Source organism: Doryrhamphus excisus, linkage group LG6 (genome assembly GCF_037039965.1).
Source record: "Doryrhamphus excisus strain RoL-2023G ecotype Guam linkage group LG6, RoL_Dexc_Guam_v1.1, whole genome shotgun sequence".
NCBI lineage: Eukaryota > Metazoa > Chordata > Actinopteri > Syngnathiformes > Syngnathidae > Doryrhamphus > Doryrhamphus excisus.
In genome coordinates, this window is record NC_136362.1 from 19,573,306 (window position 1) to 19,596,756 (window position 23,451).

The 23,451-nt window shown below is 42.0% G+C and overlaps 2 protein-coding genes and 1 long non-coding RNA gene across 7 annotated transcripts; 2 read left to right on the forward strand and 1 right to left on the reverse strand.

Annotated features, from left to right (window-relative positions):
• The first annotated feature begins 66 nt into the window (after positions 1-66).
• On the forward strand, positions 67-12,656 carry rc3h1b (ring finger and CCCH-type domains 1b). 5 transcript variants are annotated; one of them, XM_078791616.1, is made up of 20 exons: positions 67-168; positions 1,203-1,624; positions 2,356-2,476; positions 4,584-4,823; positions 4,901-5,076; positions 5,271-5,471; positions 5,622-5,754; positions 5,880-5,998; positions 6,104-6,216; positions 6,310-6,543; positions 6,774-6,988; positions 7,071-7,480; positions 7,576-7,734; positions 7,850-8,005; positions 8,121-8,343; positions 8,437-8,530; positions 8,611-8,707; positions 8,870-9,094; positions 9,478-9,581; positions 9,673-12,656. In XM_078791616.1, exons 2-20 carry the CDS (start codon positions 1,394-1,396, stop codon positions 9,827-9,829), a joined length of 3,408 nt encoding a protein of 1,135 aa, XP_078647742.1. In that variant the 5' UTR covers positions 67-168; positions 1,203-1,393; the 3' UTR covers positions 9,830-12,656. The 5 variants fall into 5 exon arrangements, with proteins under 5 accessions (XP_078647742.1, XP_057921637.2, XP_057921639.2 ...); XM_058065654.2 differs by having other exon boundaries at positions 72-228; XM_058065656.2 differs by having other exon boundaries at positions 72-228; positions 8,897-9,094.
• Positions 12,657-13,462: 806 nt separating this feature from the next.
• Positions 13,463-18,214, reverse strand: parla (presenilin associated, rhomboid-like a). The gene is made up of 10 exons (XM_058065662.2): positions 18,060-18,214; positions 17,439-17,610; positions 17,116-17,217; positions 16,898-17,030; positions 16,730-16,825; positions 16,496-16,645; positions 15,978-16,048; positions 15,807-15,908; positions 15,470-15,567; positions 13,463-15,389 (listed from the first exon to the last, which is right to left on the reverse strand). Exons 1-10 carry the CDS (start codon positions 18,137-18,139, stop codon positions 15,236-15,238), a joined length of 1,158 nt encoding a protein of 385 aa, XP_057921645.2. The 5' UTR covers positions 18,140-18,214; the 3' UTR covers positions 13,463-15,235.
• Positions 16,730-17,274, forward strand: LOC131124832 (uncharacterized). The gene is made up of 2 exons (XR_013627560.1): positions 16,730-17,033; positions 17,185-17,274. It is a non-coding gene; the product is annotated as an uncharacterized LOC131124832 (long non-coding RNA).
• Positions 18,215-23,451: the final 5,237 nt, after the last annotated feature.

Below are 23,451 nucleotides of genomic sequence, written 5' to 3' on the forward strand. Positions count from 1 at the left end.
TTTTGTGCTTTTTTTATGGCTGCACGCGCATTATTTTGCCACCAGAGGGCGCCCTTAGCCCATTCCTATCCACACACACTTGCCCCAGCTAGCTGTAACCGGCTACTAGCTACTGGAGTTGACACCCTCCCCAAACCTCGGCAGCGGCTGAGCTGCACAGTCGACATGGCAAGGAAATATCGCATTTTCTTAAAAAAAGATGAACATCTTCCAAGTCGTTTGGAATGAGTGAGTAGCCGTGGCAATAGCGAACCACGTTCGTCCGCAATAAGAGCTGTGTGTTGTGTTTTTGGGGCATATTAGTGATGTTGCCAGCCTTCTAGCACTGGGAGGCTCGTTCGTTAGCATGTTAGCATTTATTGCTCAGCACAGCAACTCAAGTATTTTTGTTAGCAGGAAAACACCCAATATACTAGCCTCTACGGTCAGATTATTTAACGGTGTGGCATGTTTGGTAAAAATGCAGCTTTAAAAACAATTACGATACATTGGCAATGAATGTTACATAATCTCTTTAGCCAAATGGCTTCACTTTTTTGTATCACACTCCTAATCCATAGCTTGCTTTGATTAATATTCGCTGACTGTCTATTTTTTTTTTAAAGAAAATGACAATGTTATTTGCATTCGGTATATATTTAAGCATAGTCAGTAACTTCAGATGTTAGACGACGTTCACTTGCTTGGTAAGATAGCCACCCATAGCATTAGCATGCTAATGCTAATCGCCGTAAGTCTGTACAGTACAGCTTTTTATCAGTTAAACATGTGGTACGTGTGACACGATAGTCACGACAGTAAGCAAATTGAGCCTACAATCAAAGCGTACCTGTGGCTTAATGCTACTTTAATTCTATTAGCAAACGTCAGCCATCATAACAAGTTAGGGATAGCGTTGAGAGGCTATGTTAGCTAATGCAAGCACCCTTTGTCCATAGCCATAGCGGTGAGCAGCTAGACTTTAGTAGGCCACACAAGCAGTTGTTTTGGTTCCGAGACTAGTTATTATTCCCTGTTATTTGCTCCGATTTATAATTCAATATCGCATATCTCAAGCCTGGTATTTGTCTCTATAAATACTCAACGCAGCGTTAAAAATAGAGCCGGGTGTTGCCAATTACTTGTTGTGAGTATGCCATTTTCAGCACAAATTTATGCAGTTTGAGCGATTGTAACATGTTTTATTTCTTTTTTTCCTGCAGTATTCATCGTGTGATGTGACCCCAATTCCACAATGTGTGAGGACATTTAAGAACGATTGAGTTCTAAAGAAAAAAATCTTGATTCCAGTGGAATCTTTCATATATTATTATTATTATTATTCTATTTTTTTCTGTGTCATAGTTTATACACATTCACACGCACTCGTCCTATCCACATAAAAACCGTAATCATGCCAGTTCAAGCGCCACAGTGGACAGAGTTCCTGCTATGCCCCATCTGCACGCAGACTTTTGAGGAGACTGTTCGGTGGCCCATCAGTTTGGGTTGCGGACACACTGTCTGTAAGATGTGCCTGAACAAGTTGCACCGTAAGGCCTGTCCCTTTGACCAGACGGCCATCAGCACGGACATCGAGCAGCTACCTGTCAACACGGCCCTCTTGCAATTGGTGGGAGGCCAGGTGAGTCACGGCTTTACTTGTTTCCACATTTTGATGGTTATATCTGATAATTATAGTTACGGTTTTAAAGAAATCACCTTTATGTCACTATATGGTTACACTTCCTTACATCTGTATGTGTAAAAAAAACAAAACAGTAACAGATGGGGGGTATGATTTAATACGCTTAGCATAGCCACATCATTTTGCAACTGACATTGACCTACAGCTACAGTATGTAAAACACAGACATAGAATTACAAATGTGTGCTGTGCATGGCCAATAGAGGGAGGGACCTGTTTTTACAGCCACTGGATAAATTATTAAATCATGTTTTTCCTCCTTTCGTTTCCTGTTAGGAATGTAGCCATACATGTTGCACGATCTCAGTAGTTGTGTCACTTATCTGTGCTGATGTATTACTGTAGGTGTTCATGATGTACGTACACTACACGAGGCAATAGTATAGACACCCTTCTTAATCAGGAGTTGGAATAGAGCCCTTTATTCCACCTGAATTATAGTTCTTTGTCTTACCAAGACCTGTCATTAAGCCCTTTTGGGATGAAATACAGTAGGTGGGTCCTCGGTTTTCCTACCCAGCCATTTTCATATGATTCTGTTTTTAAATTTGGAATTTGATTTACATTTTCTATGAGCAAAAATCAGTTCACCAGTTCACACCCAAACGTCTTAGTTAAATTCTTAAAGCTTTCTGCTCTGATCCACTTTGATTTCTTATTGTGTGCAGGTTCCTAAGGCTCAGCCAGTTACCTTGATTACCAGTCCTGAGGACTCTCAGCATTATGAGGAGGCCAGGCAGTGTGTGGAGGAGCTGGCCCGCTACCTGAAACCCCTCAGCAACACACGAGGTAGGCCCAACTAGAGAAACATTGTTAAGTGACACTTTGAAATCCTCGTAGCTTTCCCGACAAAAACAAACTAGCTAGGTGCCGCCAGCCAGACATGTAAACAAAAATAGCAGAAACTGGAATCAGATTGATAAGTGAGTGATCACACAGGCTGGCACAGATGCTTAGCATGTGACACAGTGTTGTCAATTGACTACACATTTTATAGGCTATTGTCATTGACTTGATAATAAGAAACAATGAAAATCAACACAAGACATGATGCGTATCTGGTCACATAGGCCAAGTGCCAGCCAGGCAGATTCCGGTGCATGTTTAATCAAAATAAATAGATAATGGTGGATGTGTCGCCGCTATTTACACTTACACTTCATTAAAACGCTAATACGTTTTCTAAAACTCCCTGACAGGCCCAGACAGTGTGGCACTAAAATGTAGTGTTATATTTGATAAATTCACAGCTTTATCATGGTGTAAAAAAAAGTGCTGTGTTCGTTGTTCTTCTCCTGCAGCGGAGTGAGCGAGGCAGACAGAGCGGCAGCAAAAAATGTATTATCTCTTAAATATTCACCAAATTGATTAATCGGTGATACATTATAATCGGCCCGATTAATTGGCCCACCGATAAATCGGTTGGGGTCCACTCCAACACACACAGATGTACTTGTTTGCCCTTTGTTATGATCCCTTGACATTCAAGTTGCCTTCTCATTTAGTCTTGTTTTTGAGATGCCAGTTTTATTTTTGGCCTGCAGTGATATCAAGAGATGAGATCTCATAACAATATAATGACAAGTATCTTGCACCCAGTTCGTGCATTTGGAAATGTGTCTGGTTGAGCGGCATGCCCATCCACTGAGTCATGTCAATTAGGGCATGTGATAAGTGAATTTTACATTACATTTAAGGACTAACCTAGAAGCTGACATGGCCGTGTCTTGTGATGAGATCATTACGTGATTCATCCAAAACATGCATACAAGTACATAATGTACATATATGTACATTAAGCTTGTCTCTGTAAAGAAGTCAAATCCGTAATATTTCAAAATAAAGACGTTTCATTCTGATGCCGACAGTCGTCTGTGATAACATGGCATTGGCACGCTGTGACACAGCTTCTCTCACCCCCTACTATGACTGCTTTATGTCATGTGAAAGTGAAAGGAAACATTAAACAATCACGTAAATCGTTATTATCAGCGCGTAAGAGCGCCATTGCTGAGTCAACTCTGACACTGCAGGTAAAACACCCTAAACAAACAAAACAATATGATATGAAAGTGTGCACACAAGGCCAAAGTACATGCCTGTGAATATTAAAATGCAGTTTTAAACGTCAGCATTAACTGCTTCTCTGTACCAGAAAGTGTTTTTATTTGTAACCATGCATGAAGTGATAACGTCTATTAGTAAAAGTAATGTGAAACAAATTAATGGCTTCTGGTGGCTAATGGCTAATGGCAATGGCTAAGGTGGCTTCTGCATTTTGACATCAACATTTAGTGCAATGCGTCCCCTCAGGGCAGGGCGCTGCAGAGTGAGAATGAGAGTCTTTCTCAGACTGATCATATTATCTAATGTTATTTTATTCATTCATTTTGATAATTAGGTGATTTTATGAGGCGCCAGCAGCTCAAACAGTCGTGTGTACAGATATTTGCATGCCATAAATCTGAAATGCAGAAGTTAAGTACTGTGGGTTACACAATATTTACCCATGCATTAAAAAAACAAAAAAAGAACATTTACTTCTTCTTGCTGATAACAAGGCTTGGTCTATGTTCAGTCCCTCATCAACCCAGTCGATCCTTGCTCCCTCCACATAGTTACTTGTTGTGTCCCTGGGACAAGCCAGAAACATTGCTCAGGCTTGTGCTCTGTTCCGGGGTGTCAGAGTCTTATCAGTCCAACTAGCTCATCCTTACACTAAAGTGGTATCTGTTTGTAATCTACGGGCCCATGTATTTGTTCCATTGAGAATAACATTACATCTCTTGGTCCAACCTTGGTTTTATTCAGCGGTAGTCATATTTCACCATTGGTGATCATATTGTGGTTGATGCTGATTGGGAGATCAGGGAAGTGACTCGATGTCTGTTCCCAGGGGTGGGTCTGAGCAGCACGGCTCAAAGCATGCTGAGCCGACCGATGCAGAGGAAACTGGTCACTCTGGTCCACTGCCAGTTGGTGGAGGAGGAGGGCCGTGTCAGGGCCATGAGAGCTGCACGTTCTTTGGGTGAACGAACAGTCACAGAACTCATTCTGCAGCACCAGAACCCACAGCAGTTGTCCTCCAATCTGTGGGCTGCTGTACGTGCACGCGGATGTCAATTTCTTGGACCAGGTAAATTACTCATGACCTAACACATTTCCTCATAAAGAAGTCTACATTATAATCAATCCTTTGTTTCCTTTCCTAAGCGATGCAAGAGGAGGCTCTGAAACTGGTCCTTCTGGCGCTGGAGGATGGCTCGGCTCTGTCCCGGAAGGTGTTGGTTCTCTTTGTAGTGCAGAGGCTTGAACCTCGCTTCCCCCAGGCCTCAAAGACGAGCATTGGCCACGTGGTGCAGCTCCTCTATAGGGCCTCCTGCTTTAAGGTACACTTGTTGTTTTTTTTAAACCAGAAGAAGTTTTCAAAACATGTGTGGTAAATTGTGTCAGCAACTTAGTGCCGCTTTGTTTTATTTGAGCATGACATTCTGTGGTTATTATCAACATAGCATTTTGGTAATCAGTAGCCCTTTTGAAATCCAAATTAATAATTTACATAATGTATTTTGGGTTTTCCTAGGTGACCAAACGTGATGAAGATTCATCCCTCATGCAACTGAAGGAGGAGTTCCGTACTTATGAAGCTCTGCGGCGTGAGCACGACTCTCAGATTGTTCAAATTGCCATGGAGGGCGGCTTGCGAATCGCCCCCGATCAGTGGTCGTCTCTGTTGTATGGGGATCAGTCGCACAAGTCGCATATGCAGTCCATCATAGATAAGGTGTGTGGGTGCATATGCTTTTTCATCTGGTATACTTTTACTGTATATGTTCATTGTTCTGTTCGCCTTTCAATGTATATTTGATAAGGCCGCCTGCCAAGCATAAAACCACAGATGTGGTAACTCCCTGTTTCTCTCTGACCTACATAGCTGCAGACTCCAGCATCCTTTGCTCAGAGTGTCCAAGAGCTAACTATTGCCCTTCAGAGGACTGGAGACCCAGCCAACCTCAACAGGCTGCGGCCTCACCTTGAACTGCTTGCGAACATTGATCCCAGTCCTGGTAAGAATGAAGCTAAATCACTTATGCAGAAAGGACAAAATGATGATCTATTCAGCACAGAACTGCTCAAGTATGAAATTGCAGTATTTAAATAAAATGTCTGCTTTCCTGATTTCTCTTCCCAGACGCTCCCCCTCCCACGTGGGAGCAGCTCGAGAAGGGGTTGGTTGCAGTGAAGACTGTAGTGCACGGCCTTGTGGACTTCATCCAGAACCACAGCAAGAAAGGGGCTGACCCTCAGCAGGTTAGTCACTCTTATTTCTTAATAGAAGCTGCATATATTACACACATTTGTTTTATCCACTTATATAGTAAGATTAATTCATCTTCATTAATACACTGTCTTCAGCCTCCTCAGCACAGCAAGTACAAGACTTACATGTGTCGTGACATGAAGCTGAAGGGAGGCTGTCCCCGTGGAGCGAGCTGCACCTTTGCGCACTCTCAGGAAGAACTGGAGAAGTTAGTCTGACAGTTTAATGTGGTTGAATTTATATTTTTGTCTTCACTGGGTTAACATTTTTGAAATTTCTTCACTGCGATTTGTGTATTTAGGTATCGAAAGATGAATAAACGTCTGGCAGCACGCCTTCCTGGTTCAGGAGGGCCAGATGATGGCCTTCCCCTTGATGTAGCAGTGACCCGGAAGCCTTCACCACTCACCAATGGGAGCGTCGCACCCTCCCTGCCCCAACTCATCGCACGTGGTGCAGATACGGTTCCGTATGAACTTCTGCGGAAGCCCATCAAGATGGACGGAGGAAGTGTCCCAGGATCACCACCAGACCCGTGAGTATAATATCCCCAATACTGTTGGGTCATGTGGGGTGCAGGATGCCTTTTATACTTTTGATCACTCCCTGGTGCAGTCTATTTTGTTTATTAGTTCACTTTTAGTGACAACCGGTGCATGTGCTCACATGCCAGTTTAAAATACCAGTTTGTGTAGACCCACTAAGAGGACATTTACTGACTGACTGTGGACTTGTCATATTAAATGTAACCCTTTATATTTGTAGCCTGGACCCTGTGCCCAAAACTGGTATGCCTCTGCCACCTCATGCCATGGCTCACCCAAGGATGACTGCAGACCACCTCTCCGGGGTTAAGCAGATTCCCGTTGTCGCCCGAGGTTCACCTGTTTACCCACAGCCACAGCTCCCTGAGATGTTTTACTCTGGGACACGCCCCCCGCCCTCTGCGTCACAGTATGAGACCTCACAATACCCACCAGGTGAGATTCAGCTACAGACTGGTGTACATCTATTTTAAGTTACCTCTAAAAATTTACTTTATCAATTATTTAAATTTCTCAGGATATCCCTACCAACAGCCACCGCAGTATGTCTCTCGGGATTACATCCGTAATCCCCCACCCCCCAGTGAGTCTGGACCCCCTTACCATGACCCATACACTGGTTATGGTCCGCCAGAGCGTCCATATCAACCCCCCCACTCTGGTCCTCCCTTTTCCTACCCTCACCCACCACACTATGACCGAGGGCGCCACGGGACCTACGCTGGCCCGCCACTTCCCCCACAGCCCTACCCATCTCAAAGGGAAAGTCTTGTCAGGATGAGCTCTACACCATTGGATGTTGCCCCACCGTCAGCCGGACAGGCTAACTCGCTTTACCATCCAGAGCCCAATGTACGGGATAGATACCCACCAGATGGCTACTATGCACCAGGAGGGCAACCTCAGCCCATGAGAACTTATGTCAGAGTGAGTCATTGTGAATCATGAATCCATACAAAATCGACATTCTTGCAAAGTAACCACACACACCTGAGCAGCAATGTCGTTGTTCCATTTTACAGGGGCCATCATATAGCGGGTCTCAGCCCAGTTTGGACTATTTACACCGCCGTCGCCAGGAGCTGCTATCCCAGCTGGAGGAAAGGAAAGTCATCTCCCCTCCACCGTTCGCAGCTTCCCCCACTCTCTCCCATCCCTTTCCCAGTGACTACCCTCCTGAGGTCAGTACAATGGCATTTGTCTTATACCAGACTACGTCCTCTTGCACACTCGGCTGGTTTGGCTGCATCAGTTACAGTACATTCCAATTTAACTGTGTTTTTGTTTTGTCTGCAGTTTGGTGATGAGACCTCCAAGACCATCAGGAAATGCAGAGAGCCAGATTATGCTGGCCAGTATTCTCCTTGGTCTTGTGATACCATTAGCTCCTACATTGGCACTAAGGATGCCAAACCCAAGGATGTTATGGTTCCTGGCGCCATGGAGATGATGGTGAGTTCAGCGTTTTGTCCATTATACTACAAACACATAACCGAGTCAAAGCGACATCTTGGAGCTGAACTGATGACATTTCTGTTCCTACACTCTTTTCTTTGCCGTTTGCCAGAATGTGGATGCGAAGGTTCTTAGGGAACCATCACTGGAGGCTCCCCACAGGGGTGCGGAGGTCAAGGATGATGACCCCATTATTCCGTTTGGTCCTCAACCCACTGTGTCACGCTTCGGTGCCATCTCCCGCACCTCCAAGACAGGCTACCAGACAACTGGTCCTGTCCAAGCCATGGCCACCACCCCCCAGAATGCAAACTCTAAACACATGGCTATGCCTGGTAAGAATTGTTGTCTCTGCACCAATCTGCCTGCTTTATTTCATGTACACATTGCAGTTTCACTTCATATATTTGTGAATGATTTCACTCCAGCAGAATACACATATGGAAGTCATCCAGGATGGGGTGGAGCCTCTTACCCTTCCCACCAGACGACCTCTTCATCTCAGGGATCCTTCACTGAGCGGTGGGCCCAGTTTTTTTTTCTCTTGAAAATCAAAATCGTTCTGCAAATCTCATGAATGTGTCACTGACTCCTGTTCATAGCCCACCCATGGCAGCCTCGGACAGAGAACAGTTGAAGATTGAGCTGCAGCAGGTCACCCAGCAGATCAACCAACAGACGCAGATGCACAGCATGGAGGTACAAAGTTCTCTGCTAGCTGCTTTTAAGTTTTGAAACGGGGCATTTTCCATTTCACTTCTAATTTCATTCAAAGTCGTTTTGGTGAAGTGTTAAAGGGTTTTCCTAAATATTTCCAGAAACTTTATTTTCTTGTGTTGACATCCGCTCTCCCTATTGCAGGCTGCCAATAACTCTTTATTGCTACAGAGAGAAGCTAGTGCCTTGGCAGGCCAGCTCGTGCCCAGTAGCCAAGGCCAGTCAGTCGCTTCTCAGTCGCAGCAACAGCAGCAGCCTAAGTGGCCTGCAGGGGGTGCAAGTGCAGCGACTGTTTCCAGTGAACAGCTAAGCCTGGAGCTCCACCAGGTGGAGAGAGAGATTGGGAAAAGGACTCGAGAAATGGCTATGGTAAGGATGACAACAATGACTGCAATTAATTATTTGGTTAATTGGAGTACAAACCTACTGCAAAGGCTGATATTGTACAGTATTTCAACAACTAATGAAGTTTTTAATTTTTAAAATTAAGCTGTGGAATGTTTTGCGGCTACAGGCTACTGGACAAGGAGACAAAATGGGTCTTGATGGTATAGGTTACCAACTCTGAATGCTCTGGTTCACTGTATGGCCTTTGATAAAAAATTTGTCACATTTGGTGGTCATAAACAAGCTGTTGGGGCACATATTCCTGTTATAACACAGAAAAAGACAATTTGCATAATTGATTAATTAAAGATGAATTTTTCAATTAGTTCCTCATTCAGATTGGCGAAAAACTTTTTTATTTCCAGGAGACCCAAGTAGCCCATGAGGTCCAGCAGTATAAGATGAAACCTGCAGAGAATGGACAACCAGAGCACAAGACTCAGCTTGAAGAAATCTCACTTGCTCTTGGGTCAGTAAAAGGCAAATCTCTACTTCTTTCACCTCTCCATCACAAGCATCTCCTCTTTTCAACTGCCTTTTCCTTTTATTTGTGGCTACAGTGAGGTGTCAAACGGCTCTAGTATTCTGCAAGAAGGTGCAGTGGGCGGGTCCATGCTGTCGCTGGCAAACAAGACGTCTACTTTGAGCCTGTGTTCTGACACAGTGGTGGCTGGGTCAGAAATGCAGAAGAACGGAGTTGTCCATTCCTGCTCTTAAGCAGTGCGCGCACACACACACACACACACACACACACACACACATGTTGAAAAGCATGCACAGGCATACACACACACATTCTATTTAGAAGATGAGCAGTATCTGCCGTGATATTAATTTTCTTTCTTTTTGTTCTGTGAATGAGCTTTTTTTAATGACTTTCCTTGCCTGGAAACCAGGGCATATGATAACATTTCTTGTGTGTTTTTGTTGTTCCTTCTCTTTTTTTCCTCCCTTTTTGAAATCTAGATTTAACAAGGCTCACATTCAATATATCAGGAAGATGAATAGGGTGGTGATGTTGACAGTGGCGCTGTTACTTTATTCAGAAGTATTCAATTCATCATCCCCACTCCAGATTTCTAATAAACGGTTATAGAGGCAAGCAAGACCTATCATGTTGCATGCTCAGGAATATTGACTGGTGATGGCACTGGAGGAGACAGCAGCATGCTCGTTGGTACTCACCCCCAGAATCCTAAAACAAAGTGGTTGTACAGATCCAGATGGTCTGGGAAGGGAAAGCACGTCACCTGCAAGTCATGTTTGCAACACACTGGCTGCCACAAGAAGCACGATTTATTATTTTTGTAAATGAATGCATTTTTAGGAACTCATGCTATGTCTTTTTCATACCTAACATCACTATTAAATATTTAAATGGAAGCATTCTGTTTTAAAGATTGCATCTTCTTGATAAGGGAATGACTGCTTCTCATTGTGGTGACAGGAAAAATCACAGTACTCAGAAAAAAAAGAAAAAGCTGAATGCACATCCACAGGCTGGCTGCATCTTCCTGCATCAGGGTAAAAGGTGAAAACACCATGACGCTAGTTGAGCCTTTCCCTCCCAGAGCTTCTCATCTGGCCACTCACAAAGCCTCCCCATTGGGATTATCTTGCCACTTGTTCGCCTAACTTCTATGAAGTTGCCTTCTCTTGTGTCTATTTTTTGTTGGAATTTGTTTTCATGCTTTACATTATGCTTTTGGGGGCCGACTGAAGGCTGTTTGTGTCCTCCGCGCTGTCAGGGAAGTAGTAAAATCTCCAAGGAAATGTAAAGCATTCACAATAGACATGATTCACTGCACAATCAGCACTCACATGTTCTCCAGTGCTGTCATCACCATCACCACTCTTCTCGTGCTCTGTTACATGTTTACTGCTGACACCCAGCACAATTTCAAGTCGTAGGATGAGCCCGTTAAATGTCGACGCAAATGTGTTTGTGTCCGTCTGGATCTCTTAACCATCACCTCATGCCCTTTTCATGCCCCCCCCCCCTTTTCCTTTTTAACCACACCTCAATCCTCTGGCCGATCTTCTCACCGGCTACATTTATTTAGGTACACGGCTCACTTATACATACAAGTATGTATACATACATTAATATACTAAAGCACTATTAACGTGCCACCTCTTATTCTACTCGCTCAGCATTTATATTAAATGATCTCTATTTTTAGAATCAGCAAGCTGTTTTTTTTTTTAAGTTTTGTTTTTCATGATTGATTTTGTTTTCTGTCCACTGGTTGCCAACACAGACTTTATCCTTTCCCAGATGAAGGACTTCTGTGTGCATTGACGTGTGTTCACTTAATCTTTTGTGTTCAAACAAAGATAAGACTATGCTTCCAAAGAAGACATGACAATTCTGTAACTTTGGGGGGCAAAAACAATGGAGTTTAGTGTGTGTGTGCTAGTTTGTAGAAAATGTACCCTCAGTTTTGTTTTTTTTAAATTTATTTACTTTTTTGCCCTCAAATTGTGCTGTACTGGATGGAGATGTTAAGGTATTAGAAAAGTTTTGGGGGTTTACCAAATCCCCCTTAGAGGATATACAGGAAGTTTACTAAAAAGATTAGCCTCAGATCCTCTTAAATGTTCCTTTACGCTGTCTGATCACTAAATATTAAATCCTAATTGGCATGACTGAGTGACGTCCTATTCGAATCTGATGTTCACCTTTTTGAAAGGTTTTTTTTTTGGTATTTTTTGTTCCACTGAAATGTTATTGAGCTAGCTGGATTTATAGCTTCTCTTTTTCTTTTGGTTTCCACGATAGTTGAATGAATATTCTGACCTGCAAAGTCTTAAATCAAGAGTACTTGGGCGACATTGACATTGTGTTCCTCCGGATCTTCAAGTGCTAAACGGTCTGAATGCAAAGTCTGCCTAGAGTTTCAAACACCTTTAGCTTTGGACAACTTGCGTTCAATGTCAACATTTGGGGGGCGTCTACTGTGTAGTAAATGGCAAAATGCGTTGACTTTAATCGTGTGTTGCTATTGTTTCAGAGTGCAACTGCTGCCTACTGCCCCTCATTGAGATAACCAGTGAAGGCCCCCCCCACCCCACACTTTCTCTTTTGACCACTGAACCCTGTTACTGCTGTTTGAGGCTTGCGTTTTATTCCCGGCTTTGTGGGCAAATTCTAATGGCTTTTTATATGATTACTCCCCTTGTAAAATATCTCTTAAATTAAGGTACCGGTTTGATTTCAGCAAGAAGAAAAAAGTTTTTATATGTATATTATACTCCATTAAGGAATGTCTAGAATTATCTTCCTCCAATGTGGATGTAGCCATTATAACGCCATTTTGACTTTGTAAGAGAATTCACTGTGTGAAAATTGGTTTGCATTTTTGTATAATACAATCTGCTTTTTGTTGTTTTGTTAGTTTGTTTGATACGAGCAGGAAGTCAAACTGGAAATTTAAAGATGAAAAAAAAGTGAACCTGTGAAATTTGAGGCAACAAAATGTAACTTATGTACTACAGTGATTCCAAGCTGAGGGGGAAATATTAAATGAGATTGTTAACTCTTGAGTTATGTGTGTCATTTGTATTACGGCAAATAAAAATAAAATATTGCTAATTGGTACAGATTTTTGAAAATAGTATTTTTTTAAGATGACTATATTTGACTGGCTTTTCTTTCACTTGATGTGGCTGCTTCAAGCTCTCAAAATGTTAAAATGCACACAATCATGTCAATGTTGCACTAGGGTGCTAAAGCAGGGATGGAGCCAGGACAGATGTGTTGCCATGGTAACCAACGCCAAATGGAAATATCAAACATTCTCCCTTTTACCCCGGAGGGAGTAGAGACAGCATAATGATGATTCCAAACTGAAAGTTTGAAGGAGTCATGAGAGTTGAGATGGTCACTTTTAATCTGATTCAATTTCATGCATAAAGTGTGGTGAAAAAGTATTTGCCCCCTTCTTGATTTTGCATTACATGCAGTTTTTAAACAACTTTTTATTAAGGGAGAAAAAACATTTAAACTTTTAACTCGTGCGCCACCCTTAACAGCGACAACTGCAATCAAGTATTACTTGGACTCCTGAAAGGAGTCCGGTGCATTGTGTTTTTGGGTGGTGGTTGAGGGCGGGTACCTGGTCTTCAGCGGCCAAATCTGGTTCTTGGGGCGTGGAATGTCACTTCTCTGGTGGGGAGATTGCGTGAACTTGTGCGTGAGGTTGAGACATTTCGACTATATGGTCAAACTCACCTCGACCCACAGTTTGGGTTCTGGAACCAAACTCCTCGAGGGGGGCTGGACCTTGTTCTACTGTAGAGAGGTGGCAAATCAATCCTAAGAAATAAAGCTTAACACAGATGTGTGTTTTTCTTAGCACTTTTAATGATAAAGACGTTAAATGTTCCTTATTCCAAATATGTGGCGTTCATGGGTCTTGTATTGTAGTTGATTTGATTGGCCAGTTAATTCACTTCATTCAGTATTTCTACTCCTACACCTTTTAAGTGACATTTATGGAGACAATATGCAAAATACGGCTGCACAGTGGGCTACTGGTTAGCACACAGGCCACATAGCAAGGAGACCTGAGTTCAATTCCACCCTCTGTGTGGAGATTACATGTTCTCCCTGTGCATGCTAGGCGTGGGTTTTCTAAAAACATGCTAGGTTAATTGGCGACTCCCGCCTCTCGCCCGAAAACAGCTGGGATAGGCTACAGCACGCCCTCGACTCTCGTGAGGATAATTAATGAATATGCAAAGTAATGACATTTTGTAGCCTTTCGACGGTCCAGTAGCATTGACGTCATCAGCCAGCGCGGCGTATTCAAGTTAAAACACATACGTGCTCCTACTTGTACAAGAGGGGTTATAACTCTGGTGGAGATCAAGTGTTTCGTAAGTCACGTGAGCACAGGTGGGCGTGCAAGTATACGTACGCGGAAGTGGTAAATGGCGCGCACTTGCTTGTTTAGTTTTGTCACACATTTACTGTTGCGTTTCTCACGTATTCTTGTTTTGCATCAGCACGTTTCCTTACACTGCTGTCCGCCATCTGTCATAACCTCGCAAGATTACAATAAACCCACACCACGTTCAGTGTCTGTTAAGTGCGTCAAGACGGAAGAACCATCCCGACCCTTTCAGCGGCAAAAGACACAAGGAGGCCACATTACTTGTGAGTTGCTGCACCGTTCTTTCATATGGCTGCTCTGATAGGGTGAGAAATTCATTTGCTGGGAAATTTGCATAATGTCCATCACCTGTGGGTGCAAACTGCAGGTTTGAATTGCACAATGTAAAGTAAATAATGACTCTATTCTATTCTATTTTGTATTGCATTTCCAACTACTTTTTTGTACTCTTTGATAATTTATTCTTAAGTATGTCAGCATTATTCATCATTTATACCTGATTGAACTTTACCCGCACAGCCCAGTATGCGGGTCTTTATTTGGCTTAAAAGTTATTGAATCGTTTAGGATTGTATCGTTTTAAATGAACCAATATAGTCCCTGAATCGTATCAGCAACTGCAAATCGGGATGCGATTCGAATCGTTATTAAAATGAATTGTTACACCCCTGCTGCAATGGTGCAGAGAACATCCACACAGGAGCTGCTGACAGCCACAGCTTCAGAACAATACATGCTTTCACTGTTAAGTCCCCAAATACAAGAAACTCCCAAACAAAAGTTGCAACAAAAATACGTTGCTAAGAGGGGGTTGGTGTCAAGTTGGCAATGCTGATGTAATTGTCAGCCTTTTGCATATTGGACTGGTGACCAGTTCTTCATACTGGACAATATTATGATATTTATCATATAAAAAGTCAGTTCAAATGACATTTAACTGTCTTTTTGAATGGAACAACCTGAAAATTGTCTTACGTTTATCAAAATTTAACAAAGACAGCATATCTCTTGGTCATGCTGACTGATTTTTTGTTTAGATCTATAGTTGTTAGCGAGTAAAGAGGTAGGAGAGACCAAAAATATCTTCACAGTAATGCAAAATAACTGTCCACAAAATGTTTTCATGTCCAATTAAATCTTGTCCTGGATGAAGTGTAACATTTATTGTTAAATAGAATTGACTGCTACCCTATCGCTGAATAAAAAATGTCCTTGAGTGAAAGTGTCAGTTAGGTCTGTGTGGCCCTCCTCTCCCATCAGTCTTTGGGCCGCCTCGAGGTCTGGATCCACCACCTCCAGGAGAGCGAATGTCATGCCAGATTTGGACCAGAGGCTCCCTCTTGCTCCAGATCAGTTTGTGACCGTATGTGACGTACCAGCTGTACCGTAACAAATACACGCTCAGTGATGAGGATATTTTTTTTGAGTAAAAAAAAAAATAATAAAAAAAAGAACTTACGCGCCGAAGAGAGCTCCTCCAAGGTGTGCTGCATGGTCGACCAGCCGCCATCCTAACAACAGCCCAACTGTATCCATAGCAACAAGGGCTTTTAGAGCCTGAAGAGAGGCAAGCAGAAGGGAATTGCATCAAGTACAATGAGGGCCCTATGAAATGTAGTCACAGATGCCATTTGAACTGCGTTAGGTTTCAGTTTTTATTAGGCAATTTTATGATTCTGTACACTATTTCAAGAAATCCTAGTGCCCTATACAACCATGCATACTCACATAATCATACATTTCTTGCCTACAACAGTGTATGTAGAAGTGTAGAATGCACACAGTGTTCCACTCACATTTCCAGCCGTTATGGACACCATGGGGAGGAAAATGATGCCCAGTTTGGCTTCTGGCACGTTTGTGCAGACCGCAGCCAGCACTGCCATGACTGCACCTGACTGATGTGCACACAGGTCTAACATTCATCCTTGTCCTTGATTAGTTCATATGCAAGAAAAGTCTCTCACCGCTCCTAATGAAGGATAGATGCGTCCAGAGAAGGTTTTCCATACATAGCTAACCATAGTGGAAATCACACCTAAAGGGGAATAACAACGTGGTTAGAAGCCTTTCTGCCATAGACAATCATCCATTCAGTTACTGAATGCACATATGGATGCAAAATGTCATCACTTGCACGTACAAAAATGAAACGGCAAGTCCACAAAAGGTGAACCGTGATGTAGCAAGGTAACATTGTATATAATATTGTTTTCCCGAATCAACACAGCTCAAAGTCTGATGCACCTCACGATCACTGCACTGTATATTTTAATATCCATTTCTTTAAAATGGTTAAAATCTTAACCATTGTAAGCGTAGATGCTTTAACATGTCTTCATGCTGATACAAATGGAAATGGCGCCACCGAACCAGGTTTATACTGTGGTATACTGTGTGTAATGACAATAACATATCTATGTGCCTAATAGACTTAAGACAGACGCTTTTGAATGCCATGAGGTGTTCCATATTGCAGACTTACCCGCAGACATGTAGACAGCGACAAACTGCTCCCTCCCTAAAAGGGAGACTATCCCTGAGGAAAATGTCCACAGAACATACATGTTGGTCATCATGTGGATGATGGAGTAGTGACTAAAACAGGACAGGACCATGGGAAGGCATTGCCTCTCTGGTGAACACAGAAACAGCACACAGTGTTAATGTATCTCCCATTTCTCATTAGAAAACACACATTTTCTGCTGAGCTCCTCACTGGAGGCTGGGTTGGATGTAAAATACTTCAGCATGCTTCTTTGCAGTGAAGGGATCCGCCAGCAACACAGGACTGCAGCGTTGACCGCAATAATACCTGCAGAACAGCCACCATGAAAGCCCCCACACCCAGACGAAATGTCGAATCACTTCAAGTACGGTGGAGCACCTGTAACAGTTTTTTGGCCTTCAGTGAGGCTGCTCCAGAGGTCATCTGCGATGGACATGAGGAGGATGAGCTGGCGCTGGAAGCCCGTCAGCTGGTTCCACCAGTCATGCCAGTGCACCATGTCTGCGGAGCCCTGGCAAGTAAATATCCTGATGTTCAATGACATCTAGCAAGCAACACTGATAGTAGGACAGTGTTGCTTGTCATTCAAACATCACCTGTAGGAATTTGTCCGACTCTTCATCTCTTAGAATTCTAACTCTTGACTTGATGGTCTCATATTGCAGGATGGCAGCAGCACCAAAAGAGCAACCTGTAAACTGAGTCAGAACATTACCTCACCACGTCATATTGAAATCTGACAGACCAAAATACGTTTTAAAACTGTCATAAAAGACCACCAAGCGGCAACAAAAAGACTATTCATATTTATATTCCTGATACCCATTAGCCAACTGGGCCTGTATTATCAATACTTTGAAGTACATGTAGTATGCTGACATTTATTTCTTGCTATTATAGGTATTATTCAAAGACTTACCCCCACTGTGAATATCAGGGGCTTGAACAGCTTTTGTAGGGGGACAGTAGGGCGAGGTGGAGGTTCTGGTGGTGAAGCGTTGTGTGTTTCTTGGTTGATATTGCCTTTCTTTGTTTCTGGCTTTTTAGCTTCATGGCGGAATCCACGCTTCACTTGGTTGTAAGGCTGTACTCTTTTTGAAGTACAAAAAACATAGATTAATCAGGAACGTCATTGCGTTATTTTGGACAGGGGTCGGCAACCTATAATATCAAGAGAGCCATGTAGGTCAATTAATAACTCCTAAATAGATATGAATGTTTGCTCTGCAATTTCCTTATGGCTTATGAGTACATTTTCATTACTTAAAAAACCCAAACAAAACTCAGTAATACAATAATTACCACAGCTAGGCAACAGCTCAGTAATTGATTCATTATAAGTGGAATTGGTCACTCTGATATGCCAGCTAAACCCCAAGGTGATTCGCACACACCACAGTACTTAAATAACGTATACCCACACCAGTAGGACAAATACGTTAAACAGTACAGTACAGTGCATTACAGTACCGTCAACTAATCACAAACATTCTCTCATTCATACTCCTCTCACACGACCGCTATGTAATTATTTAGTTACCTGGACGCTCGAGGAGCTACATTTTTAGCTATAATCAAGTTTGTTGGAGCCCATTTCACGATGCATCCTCTCCACGCCATGTTTGTTAGTGTTTACCAAGGACACCTGACTCGGCAGTCACTTCCGTAGTATCCTCTGTGGGTGTTTGGCCGCCATGATGGTGAGCAGACTCCAGAAACGTTGCATTGTCCTCGGCACACTGCTCAGCCATTAATTGCACTAATAAACAGTCCAAAATACCGGATTTTTCAAGCTCCTCCAAAACAGAGACAAGTATGTGTCATGGAGTTTTAGCATTTACATTTTAAAAAAATGTTTTGTTTACAGATATAATTATCAATTGTGTATATGTAACTGTATCTACGTATGTATAACTTTAGTTTTTACTCAGACTAGCCCCGCCCACCACTCTTCCTTACCATCATGGCGTACTTTGTGCGCCATGGCGTACGACACTCTGATGCATCAATGATTGGTTATCCGTATCCAAGTCTAATGTCCTTGGGTGTTTTAACTCAACTGGAAGCTCCGCCTGCACCGAATGACTTCATCTGATGTTGCGTTCATGACTCATGGGCGGGCTCCGATAACTGCATATCAGTGGAAGGTTAATTTAAATATCGTACAAAACAAAGTAAAGAAGAAGGAAATCAACATTTTAATTACTATTTATGTAGCAAACTATCCAGACCATTTGGTGAGATATGTTTCAGTAGTTGGTTTTATATTTATTAAAAATCGAACGTAGTGGTGTTGGTGAAGGCAGCATTGTTTTTTTTGTGAACCCCCTCCCCCATTAGGAATAACACTTTGCTACCCTCTTGTGGCGGAAATTAACACTTGCAAAAATGCGTGCCACAACTTCAGTTACTGAATATACACTGTATATTGTACTTCAAAATATATACTTTTAATTGTTTATTATTTGTACATTGCAATTATTAATACATGTTGTTTTTATATCCATTTTGTTCAATCTTACTAGTAGAAATTAAAAATAACTCTTAACTCCCATTTTTTTCTGTATTATTGTAAGATTATTCTAGAAATTTATTAAAATTACGGTCAGTCAGTGGTAAGCACGTACAGCATATAATTGTTTAATCATGATTGACCAGTACAAACACACTAACATGCTAGGCTTTGTTAAAATGAAAACATGACAGAAAGCAGCAGAAGACCTCAGAAGTGAGCAGTATTGATGGCACTGGGTGTTGCTATTGGCATCTGGACAAGTTCCACAAACTTCTCACAAGCTCGCCATTGACTCTGGAATTAGGTGAAGAAGTTGCTATATAGCTGCACTGCAGTGTCCGCAGAGAAGCTATAGGCTCACCTCCAATCCTGGATCTGCAATACACTTGCATAAAAAAATTGCATACACTGCAAACCAGTGCTTGTATGAGATCATTGTTTTTGGATGCAAGGGTGTAGAGAGGTGTATAGAGTGTAGTAATCTGTGCATGTATTTGAATATACTGTACATATGTGACTAAAGGGCAACAGTGTGCCTTTGCTGCTGTGTGGGCCCAAGGACACACTGTCAAGTTAGATGATATCCTATTGGGGATATTATCCTGTGAGTGCAGGTTTGGGTCAGAGCAGGACAATGGCGGTGGAGCAGAGGAGAAACATGATGAGGGCTGACAGTGATTAGAGAACAATTAAAACAAGCGTGATAATAATAACATTTCTTTGATATGACTGTATTATGTGCTCAGTTGTTTCTTTATGAATGGTGTCAAAACCTATGCAAGAGTTCAAGTTCCTTTTGTGATCAATGTGGAATCTTTCCCTAGCAGAAGCGTCCTCTTTTATAGGTCCTCTCATTGATTTAAAGTGAACCGACGCCAGCTGGTGTTGGCCGGTGGCGGGAACAGGGTCATCATGTCACTCAGACTTCATCCATGTCATTTAGCTGTTTACTGTTTAAATTCACTGTCCCAAGCATGACACAGAACACCGTTTAGCCTTGAGACTTCATCGCTAATGCGTGCTACCGGCTACACTGTCCTTTTTTTAGACATCAGAGGAAACACGAGCTGTTATCGCTGCGTCCCACAAGTGCTGACAGGGAGCTTTCTCCAACACTGATCAATGAGCCCATTGGATATTAACACACTGGCGCTTGTTTTCTGTCATTTCCCCCCACTCTCCCTTTACTGCACTGTGGTTGCAGTGTTTGTATTGTGAATTTCTCACAGTGGCATTCAAAATAAAGTTATTTTTGCATGACAACATCATCACCCTCTCAAAACTCAAGTGCAAAATGCTTTCTGTGAATGTTTTTTTCGTGATTAAAAATGCAATAGATTACAAGAGGCACTTTAATAATAAAAAATAAAACACAGTAAGGCCTTTGTGTGCTTAAGGTCTAGCAGTTCACACGAATGCAAATTGATTACACAACACCGGTCACTTCCTTTTAAGAGCTTTTTACTCAAACCCATTGCACAACACATTTCTAATCCACTGTTCAATATACTGTACTGTACACCCTTGCTGGCAGAATTCTACCACCATATCAAATAACTAGCACAATATGGCTCAGGACGCATCTATTGATTGTATTCTTTCATTAAATATTGATATCCCTCAGCAAAATATCACCTGCCTGTGCTAAGGTTTCAGCATTTGAGCGTGTGATCAGAGATGCTGTCGATGGCAGAGACAGGACATAAATGTAATTTTGAGAAATGTCTTAATAATGTGTTAATAAAAGTATTACAGATTATATGGGGATATTGTGTTGGTGGACGGGGAATATAATATCAGTTATGGTTTTGTGCTGTCTAAATCACAATTATGGTCTTATTTGTGTTGATGTGTGATATAAGAGCAGCTTTTGATTCAACACACACACACACACACACAGCTCAAAAGAGAGAGCCTTTACCTGAGCCCTCAGCCCAGCGTCACAAACCCCTCCTCCTTCCTGTGGGTGCCGCCATGTGCTTCAGTGGGTTCCACACAAGGGTGGTGGGGGCCAGGAGGAGGTCATTTTGCACTCTGCATTTATTGAAATAAACGTCCTGACTTGAGGCTGCTCTTTCTGTCCAGAGGAAGCAAGGACAGAATCCCAGTCTGGGAGCATCAAGGAACGGTCTCTTAAACTTCTGCACCACAAGGGGACATGGGTGATAAAAACGCCGGTAAGAAACACTCACACCTACAAGTCCACATTACAGACTGCATGCACAAGCTTGTCTGCATCAGGAATCCTGTATGGGGATGTTAGTGTACTGCTGCAGCACCACTGTTATCTGAACAGCTCCCTCTTTCCCTTCACTTTGTTACTCAATGTAAACGATGAGTGTACATGGACAAGACTTGCTTACATTTCTGTCTTCATGCGTTATGCGTTCTTAGTGTGGTGCAAGAGAATAGTAGCATTGAGAGCCCATGCTCTTGTTTACCACAGTATGTAATATTTCTATGGATTTTAGTCCCTTGTGTTGTGACTGGACTTACAAATACAGGGTTCAATTGAAGCTATTTTAACCACTCCAGAGGGTGAAACTATCATTATCTCTACTACTTATTTCAAGTTCACTTACTCTACAAATACGAAAACAGAAAACACAATTTCTTGGTTTTGTTTGAGGCTTATTCCTTAGCAGGAATTCTTTTCTTGCCCCAAGGTGCTATGCATGGTTTTCTGTAACCACACCGAGGGTGTGGTTCTTATGGTTCAATGTGTAAAGTGCTTTGTGATTACTTTGTAAACAACATATATTTGACTTAATTCCTCTCTAATTGTAACCCTCAGTCCTATTTTTTAAATGACTTTTGTTTACTAGCATCTCCAACTCGTCAATAAATGCTTTCGATTAACCAACCCATGGCAATTTTAATACCAAGACATATATCAGCATGGTCTTAAGGCTGTGCAGCAAGCAAAAACCTGAAGTGAAATATCATGAAGAAAGTAAAGCTTACACCTTACAAAGTGCTTGTGGGTAACTAACTAACTAACTAACTAACTAACTAACTAACTAACTAACTAACTAACTAACTAACTAACTAACTAACTAACTAACTAACTAACTAACTAACTAACTAACTAACTAACTAACTAACTAACTAACTAACTAACTAACTAACTTTGTAGCTAAATTATATCTTACCTTGCTATGTAACTTTGTCACAATGCTTCCTTGTGACTGTTCTGACTGGTGCATCTATAACAGGGGTGTCCAAACTTTATCCACCAAGGGCCACATAAAGAAAATGAAAGGATGCAAGGGGCCACTTTTGAGATCTTGTAAACTACACATACGGAAATATGCCAAGAAGTTATATATTCCAAGAAAAAAACTGCATCTCAGCTTTGTGATATACAGTCTTTGCCCCCTTCCTGATTTTTGAATGCTTGTCAAGTTGTCACACTTCAATGTTTCAGATCATCAAACAAATGTAAATATTAATCAATGACAACACAAGTGAACACAAATACAGTTTTTAAATAAAACTTTATTATTAAAGGAGTAAAAACTACCCAAACCTACATGGCCCTGTATGAAAATGTGACCGCCCCATGTCATGTTATAAAGCCATTTGTTAGGCTTTGGGACTCCAGCAAACCACAGTGAGAGCCATTATCTACAAATGGCAAAACATGGAACAGTGGTGAACCTTCCCAGGAGTGGCTGGCCAACCAACATTAACTCAACCAAGGGGTCACAAAAGACCCTGCAACAACATCCAAAGAACTGCAGGCCTCACTTGCCTTAGTTAAGGTCAATGTTCATGACTCCACCATAAGAACGACACCGAGCAATAAAAAAAAAAACAAAAAACACTTGCATGGTAAAGTTCCAAGACAAGAACCACTGCTGAAGGCTTGTCTCAATTTTGCCAGAAAACATCTTGATGATCCCCAAGACCTTTATGAAAATATGTGTGTCCCATTACGTTATTACTTTATTAACTGTCACTATATTGACAGTTACCATGGTACCCATTATGTCATTGTATGGTCATCACCTCATACTTTGGTACAAGGTACATGATTAAAAAAAACAACAAAAAAACAAACAAACCTTAAACTGTATTATGGAAAGCAGGAAGTGAACAAATGTAACAGTTACTGATTGTAAAAGTACCAGATGGAGGGGTAGGATTTAATAAGCTTTGCTTCTTCCTACTCCTTTTGGACATGTGGAACTGTGAACTGATTATGGGATGCACTCAATTGTAATCTGATGCATGTTCAAATGAAATAAAAACATTACCATTACTTTATTCCCATAATATTTTGACTTCATTGTTGTAACATTGGCTGTAAGTGGTTAGTACGCAGGTCACACAGCGAGGAGACCCACGTTTGATTCCACCCCCGGGCATCTCTGTGTGGAGTTTGCATGTTCTCCCCATGCATGCGTGGGTTTTC

Excerpts from the sequence above, each read along its gene's own strand:
- rc3h1b (XM_078791616.1), top strand. The coding sequence starts at position 1,394 with ATGCCAGTTCAAGCGCCACAGTGGACAGAGTTCCTGCTATGCCCCATC. Across the intron at positions 6,989-7,070 it reads GACCTCACAATACCCACCAG|GATATCCCTACCAACAGCCA; the intron begins GTGAGATTCAGC and ends TAAATTTCTCAG. Across the intron at positions 9,095-9,477 it reads GGACTCGAGAAATGGCTATG|GAGACCCAAGTAGCCCATGA; the intron begins GTAAGGATGACA and ends TTTTATTTCCAG.
- parla (XM_058065662.2), bottom strand. The coding sequence starts at position 18,139 with ATGGCGTGGAGAGGATGCATCGTGAAATGGGCTCCAACAAACTTGATT. Across the intron at positions 17,611-18,059 it reads GTAGCTCCTCGAGCGTCCAG|AGTACAGCCTTACAACCAAG; the intron begins GTAACTAAATAA and ends TACTTCAAAAAG. Across the intron at positions 15,909-15,977 it reads TCTATCCTTCATTAGGAGCG|TCAGGTGCAGTCATGGCAGT; the intron begins GTGAGAGACTTT and ends TGTGCACATCAG.